We start from the raw sequence: 7,549 nt of genomic DNA, 5'->3' as shown, positions 1-7,549 counted from the left end.
ATTTCCCCGCCCCCCCCCAAAAAAAAAAAAAAAAAAAAACACAAACAGGGTTTTTCTATGTAGCCTCCCTTGGCTGTCCTGGAACTTCCTCAAACTCAAGAGATCTACCTGCCTCTGCCCCTGAGTGCTGGGATTAAGGATGTGCCCCACCACCACTGGGCTCATTTGTAAGCTTTCTAATGGGTACAGAAATATGATCTGTTCAGCTACCCTCAGCTCTTTGATTCTCTAGTGTGGTGGTTATTTGGCTGGCAGTGGGGCGGGGGTTGGATTACTTTATGTTTGAATGTCTCGCCTGCCTGTATGTTTGTGCACCACTTGGTGCCTAGTGCCTGGAAAGGTAGATGAGGGCATTGGATCCCCTGGAACTACGTCTGAGGGTTGTGAGCCATAGTGTGTACTGCGAACTGAACCAGGTTCTCTGGAGGAACAACCAGGGCTCTTTACCACTGAGCCATCTCTTCAGCCCATCTAGTGTTTGTTGTTGTTGTTGTGTTTTGTTTTAAGCATAGAAACATCAGACTCCCTTGTCACCGTGTTAACGCTATGCTTTACAGAGAGGAAGCCTCACAGTGCTGCTGTGTGGAGAAAATGGCCTGGTTGCTGCACTGGAACAAGTTTTCCATCATGGGTTCAAATCTGCCCGCATCTTTCACAAGAATGTCTTCATCTGGGACTTCGTAGGTAAATTAAGTAGATGCATGTTATTATAAAGCCGCTGAATTGTTCCTTAAAAAAACTCAGGAAGCCAAAATTTTGAATGAAAATTTTAAAAACGGTAATAAGTCATACACAGGAGGCAGAAGCAGGTGGATATCTCAGTTTGAAGCCAGCTTGGTCTAAAGAGTTCCAGGACAGCCAGGGCCAGGGAGGAGGGGGGGGAGGCAGCAGGGAGAAAGGGAGGTGAGAGAGAGAGAGGGAGAGGGAGGGAGAGAGAGAGTGAATAATAACCTAGTATGTTTTGGGCTGCTGAGGGCTCAAAAAATACTGCGTTTGATTGCAGGTACCTATAAGGTAGAAGGAGAGAACTGACTCCCCACAAGTTGCTACACACACACACACACACACACACACACACACACACACACACACACACACAAAATAAGTGTTTAAAATAAAATAGGGGTCTGGAGTGATGGCACATTAGTTAAGAACACATGCTGAGGCACTGGTAGAAGGGGAAGCCCTTGGTCCTGCCAAGGTTGGACCCCCAGTGCAGGGTAATGGAGGGGGCAGTAAGGGGGATGGATGGGGGAACACCCATATGGGGCAGGGGGAGGGGTTGGGGGCTTATGGACAGGAAACAGGGAAAGGGAATAACATTTGAAATGTAAGTAAAGAAATATGTCTAATAAAAGAAGAAGAAGATGTGAAGATAGGGGATATGGTAGATTCCTTTAGGCCCATAGGCTCATGGCCACTTGGTTGCTAATATTGTTCAGTTTATGTCATGGTCATCATTTCTCACCACCATGTAAAATCAAGCACTATATGGAGAAAGCAATAAAAGTATAAAGAGGAAAAAAAAGAACACAAAAAAAAAACAAAAAAACACATGCTTCTTTTCCAGAGGACCTACATTCAGTCCCCAGAAGCCACATGGTGGTGCACAACTCTGTTTAACTCTCCTAGGGACTCTGATGTGCTGTGCTGGCATCTGAAGGCACTGTTCTCCCATAGACAGACAGACGAACAGGGAGACAAAACTGTCATACGCATAAAATAAAGATATTGTTTTGGTCAAAATAAGTCTTTAAAAAAGCATGCTAAGTTTTATAACTTTTTTTGTTTGTTTTTGGCTGGTTTTTAGTTTTGGGGTTTGTTGTTTGTTTGTTTGTTTTTGTCTTTAGGTATATAGACTTCTAGAACTCTCAGTTTCTTAAAGGTCTGGTGAATCATTTTGTGTTTGTAAATTGGGCCAACGTGAACTCAGAACAGAGCTTTCTAGCAAAGGAAGGAAAGTTGCCAATGTACCTAAGAGTGATTTTCCTCTTTTCTAAAAACCTTAGAAATTTACTGCTCCTGGCTCTGATGCCTGTATACTATGTCTCTCTCCTCAGATTGACTCCATAATGTCCATTTAGGTCTATTTGATAATCTTAGTTAAGGCAGCCATCCTAGAAGTGGGCACCGCCTTCACGGTCAGATGGTCGTGGTGTTCTTATTCCTGGAAGGGTCTGCCCTTGAAGATAATCTCCTTTCCTTCCTTTCTTCCTTTTCATTCCTCTGAAAGTATTTAAAAAGAACAAACTTTCCAGCCTTCTGTACTGTGTTCTTGATTAGAATATAAATTCCTCCCAGGCTGTGGTGGCACCTGCCTTTACTCCTCACACCAGGGAGCACACTGTTCAGACCTTGGTAATTTGTTCTGAAATGAGTGAAAAGGTAATGATTTGGGTTAGAGGGCTGGCTGTGATGCCTGGCCTCAGTAGAGTTTCCAGAATAAATTAGACAATGATTTTTACTGCATATAAAGCTTTGGCATTTCTGTAAATAACTGTTGTACTGTGGTGTAATTCTCTTCTTCTTCAGAGAAAGCAGTGGCTTATTTTGAGACCACTGACCAGATTTTAGACAATGAAGATGATATGCTCATTCAGAAACCATCATGCAAAACCTTCTGCCACTATGTGAATGCTGTCAATACTGCACCCAGGAACATTGGAAAGGACGGCAAATTCCAGATTCTCGTTTGCCTGGGAACAAGGTACAATGCCAAAGTTAGGCTTTCCTTATCTTTGTTACATGGGGAGCATGAGTCTAGAACAGGTTAGACCAGGTTATGCCCTTTTCTCCTGGGTTTCTTCATTTTGACTTTTATTATGAGACCACTGTTTTCTTAGTACCTTTCTGTTAAAATAGCACCTGATTTACTCACTTTTTAAAAAGACTTATTTTATGTACATGAGTACAGTGTCGCTGTATTCAGGCACACCAGAAGAGGGTATCAGATCCCATTGTAGATGGTTGTGAGCCACCATGTTGTTGCTGGGAATTGAACTTAGGACCTCTGGAAGAGCAGTCAGTGCTCTTAACCACTGAGCCATCTCTCCAGCCCCTGATTTACCCATGTTTAAAATAGATTTCTGTGTTTTTATTTTGTGTGTAAATGTTTTGCCCTACCTGGAGTGGTGGCTCACATCATTAATCCCAGCACTGATCCCAGAGAAGTGCAAACCATCAGTTCAAGACCAACCTGGTCTGCAAACTGAGTTCCAGGACAGCCAGGGCCACAAAGAGAAAGCCTGTCTCTCAAAGTCAAAAACAAACAAATAAATGTTTTTCCATGGATGTGTGTATGTGCTAAGTGCCAGGTGCCTGCAGAGACCAAAAGAGGGTGGGTCCTGGAAAAATGAACCCAGATCTGCAAAAGCAGTAAGTGCTATGAAACACTGATCCGTCTCTCCAGCCCTCAAATACCTATTTTATAAGTGAGAAAATAGGGAATAGATTGAGTCCTAAATCATCAAATTATCCCACAATCATGTAGTAAGAAAACAGCAATTCCTTATGGTCTGCAATCCCAGCTCTGTAGGAGGCAAAGACAGACAAGTCCCCATTAGGGCTTCCTTTGGCTACAGAGCAAGTTTAAGACCAGACTAGGGAATTTAGTGAGACACTGTCCCAAAATACTGAAAAACGGACTGGAGATGTGGCTTAGTTTAGAGCCCTTAACCAGTACACACAAAGACCTAGATTCAGTCCACAGCACTTGGAGAAAGAGCAGGGAAAGAAGGGAAGTATGGGGAAGAATAACAAAATAAATTAGACCTTAATCAAAAATAAAGAGATGCACTTAAATGAGATATACCTGCCTGTGAGTACGGCTCCACGAGGGAGCATGGTAGAAAGTAAGGTGCACTCAGAATGGGCGTGGGCTTTGGGCTTCTCCAGGAAAAGCTACAAATAATGCTCTTAGGGTAAGCAGTGGGTCTCAAGGTCCATTTCAAAAAGGTTCTAAGAAATGTTTTTCTTTGTCTTTTGATAAAGTTTAGATTTTAGGATGGCTCTAGAGATGCCTTGAGTGGAATTATAATCTGATAAGTAAAATCAAGAGCAACTAGGGTTTACACAAGGAATTTAGGGCCTGTCTTTTCCCTTTAAATAGGGCTTCTAGCAAGATTCCTAGGAAATTGTAGGTTTATATCTGGGAAAGGAGAAAGACTGTGTCTGTTTTGGTTTGGTTTTGTTTTTTCAAGACAGGGTTTCTCTGTATCATTGGCTGTCCTGGAACTCTCTCAGGAACTCTCTCAGTTCACCAGGCTGCCCTTGAACTCAGAAATTCTCCTGTCTCTGCCTCCCGAGTGCTGGGAGTAAAAGCATGTGCTGCTACCACCTGGCTGTGTCTGACTTTTTTAAAAATGATATTAATTGCATTTATTGATTATCTATTTAGTGTGGGTGTAGGAGGTGGGAGGCATGCCCGGGCATCTGTATGGATCAGTATAGTTACTAGGGTTCAAGCTCAAGTCATCAGACTTGGCAGCAAGCAGCTTTACCCAACTGATCCATCTTGCCAGCACTGGTTTGCTTTGTTTGTTTTTTAAGTTAAAAAGCTCAGGGTAAATCAGTGGTCGAGTACTTGTCCAGAGTGCCTCAGAGCATGAGGTTCTACCCCTAGTACCACCAAAAATATTTATAATAATTGTAATATACAAAAATTAAAGGAAATTAACTGCTATTTAACTTTGAAGCCATAAAACTCTGGTTTAACTCATTCACTCACCACCCTCATCACTTTGGGTAAATTTGATGGCAGGATAAACTAAATAAGGAGACCTGATTTTCAAAACAAAACAAAAAAAAAAAAAAAAAAAAAAAAAACTAAACAAATGAAAAGAGGCAGGGGATGAATTGCTCAATAGAAAATGCTTGCCTAGCCAGCACTTACTCAGGAGGAGTTGATAGGTACTGAGTTAACCTGTCAAGTAGTTAACTGAATGAAAGAAGAGGAGGAGGAGGAGGAGGAGGAGGAGGAGGAGGAGGAGGAGGAGGAGGAGGAGGAGGAGGAGGACATTACTCTCCTAAAGTATGATTCTTATTATAGAGACAAGGGAAAACAAGCAGAAGAAAGAACATGGCATAGAAGAGGAGAGAAGTGGGAGGGAGAAAAACAGAGCAGAGACACTGACCAAGAGACCTGAGCCAAAAGACCTGCTTAGTCAAAAATGGATGAGTCATAAGTAATCAGTGGAGAGGGAAGGGAAGCCTACCCCTGGGAGGAAGAGGGTTAGGGTGGAGGTGAGAAGTACTGGGAGGAGCTACAGGTACTGAGTGAGACCTAATAGTGGACAGGCAGAAAAGGCAACAAGGAGAACAGGCAGGCGAGAGAGACAGACAGCTGCAGGGTCTCTGAAGAATCAGAGCCTACACAGTGCAAGTGTGTTCTGTGTACATCACAAGCCTACCGCTAGGCTCTCTGACTCCCAGGCAGTCGGGTTGGTGGAATACAGGATGCACTGTCCGGTACTCCCTTTTACATAAACCCACTGACTGTGCTAACATTAACACAGAATGAGGCTGGACTGTGCACGATCCTACCCTCCCAATTGAAAATGTTAGTATGTGTACATTGTGCATTGTTTTTGCCTAACCTCTGGATCATAGCTTATGCCAGAACAAGCCAGGTTAAGGCATCTGTCCTGGTTAAGCCAAGTAGAAAAGCCTAATTAATAGTGAAAAGCAGGAGCTGTAGAGATGGATCACCAGTTAACAGCACTCACCGCTCTTCCAGAAAACCCAAGTTCAGTTCCCATTAGCCATATTATGCAGCAAATAACCCAGTTACTCTAGCTCTGTGGGGTGAGGCCCCACTACTGACCTCCATACGCACAGTATGCATATGGCATACACCAACACAAGCACACAAACATAAAGAGAATTTAAAGTTTAAAAAGCATAGTGAGAAGCAGAAAGGGAGATGTATACAATGGGCCATATTGGGAAGAGAGAGAGAAATATATGCTCAGTCATCCTAAGGGCCCTGACTTGGGGGAAAGGATTCAATAGGAAACAAAAGTAGTCCCACCAAGGTGTGGTCCCACCTGTCATTGTCTAAGCTCCCAATCTCTCCTGCAAGGTCTCGAGTTACAAGTTGTAAGTCTCTCTCTGGGAGAGCTCTTCCTCTGGCTGTACTCAAGATTTCAGCCTTCTCCCAGGAGAACATTTCTTGGGGAACTTGTACTTTATGTTGAGAGAGGGTTTCACTATGAGGTCTGAATAGCCTAGAACTCATGTGTAGACAAGGCTGGCCTCAAACTCACAGAGATCTGCCTGCCTCTGCTTGCCAAGTGTTTGGACTAAACAGGTATGTGCCACCACAGCTGCTCCTGGTAGAACTTTTAATTTATTGTAATTAAAATTAAAATTAAAATTTATTGTAAATTAAAATTAATTTGTTTCAGTAGGCTGATTAAAAGTAAAGACACAAGGGGGAGCCAGTTACACTGTATCTGTTAGAACTCAGGTGCTGTGTCTGTTTGGTCTGTAGGGATCACCTGCTCCCACAGTGGATTCCATTGCTAGCAGAATGTCCTGCCATCACCCGAATGTATGAAGAGAATGCACTCCTTCGAGACCACATGACTGTCAACTCCCTTATCCGCATTCTGCAGACCATTCAGGATTTCACCATAGTCTTGGAAGGATCACTAATCAAAGGAGTGGATGTGTAAAGCAGCCGACAGAAAAACTCTTCATCTACCCCTGGCTCATGACGCTTCCTCAGCTATGGGGACCTATCTGGACTGGTCTGACCATAGCACGCACTGCGGGGGCTGTGCACTAGAAGCCCCAGATTGAACAGTCTCCACTCTGCAGACAAGGCAAAGTGCTGTATTGTAGTTCATTTGAACCTGAAATTTAGTATAAAATAGAGTATTTTCATGTGTTAGAAGTGTGTAAATATGCTATCTTTAAGAAATTATATTACTCTAATAAGATACTTTTCTTAGATTGAATATTCCTGTGACTTAAAATAAGTAGCTTAAAAATGTTGGGGGCGGGGAAAGTGGTGCTAGTCAGGAAGAAGCCAGTAAATGTGTAAATAGTGCAACCCAGGCAGGCTTCTTTTTCCCTCCAGGTCTCACAGAGGAACCAGGATGCTTCGTTCTGAAGCAGCCATCCCTCCTGGAGTCCCATCCTGTGTGCAGTGAATGTATACAGCTTTACATAATGTACAGCAGTCCTCGTTGGTCTTTAAGTTATAAACCATCTAATACATTTGAATTATGAGTCATTTTTCTAGTTTTGGGGAAGTTTTAGTTGGCCCCCAGCAAGGTTTGGTGGCTCTGGGGAGGCAGGGGCATCTGAGTTGCAGGCCAGACAGAGCTACATAGCAAGACACACACACACACACACACACACACACACACAGAGAGAGAGAGAGAGAGAGAGAGAGAGAGAGAGAGAGAGAGAGAGAGAGAGAGAGAGAACACGAGCGCACAAATACCAGATCCCAAGAGCTTGGCTAATTGGAAAGCAAACACAGAAGCCCTGAGAAGCATGGGCTTATAACTTCTTTACTTTAGAAAGATTAACCTGGAGGCTT

At 43.3% G+C, this 7,549-nt stretch overlaps 1 protein-coding gene across 2 annotated transcripts in view; it reads left to right on the top strand.

Moving 5' to 3' along the window:
- The window catches only part of Dennd5b (DENN domain containing 5B), a 124,060-nt gene extending 116,833 nt beyond the window's left edge, over positions 1-7,227 (top strand). For both annotated transcript variants that reach the window (XM_032905450.1, XM_032905451.1), the window contains 3 exons: positions 558-684; positions 2,533-2,707; positions 6,491-7,227. In XM_032905450.1, coding sequence (XP_032761341.1) covers positions 558-684; positions 2,533-2,707; positions 6,491-6,674 — 486 coding nt within the window. In that variant the 3' untranslated portion in view covers positions 6,675-7,227. The remainder of the gene's footprint in view (positions 1-557; positions 685-2,532; positions 2,708-6,490) is intronic.
- Positions 7,228-7,549: the final 322 nt, after the last annotated feature.

Source organism: Rattus rattus, chromosome 6, assembly GCF_011064425.1.
Source record: "Rattus rattus isolate New Zealand chromosome 6, Rrattus_CSIRO_v1, whole genome shotgun sequence".
In the NCBI taxonomy this organism is placed as follows: domain Eukaryota; kingdom Metazoa; phylum Chordata; class Mammalia; order Rodentia; family Muridae; genus Rattus; species Rattus rattus.
This window is presented reverse-complemented; position numbering and strand designations above follow the sequence as displayed.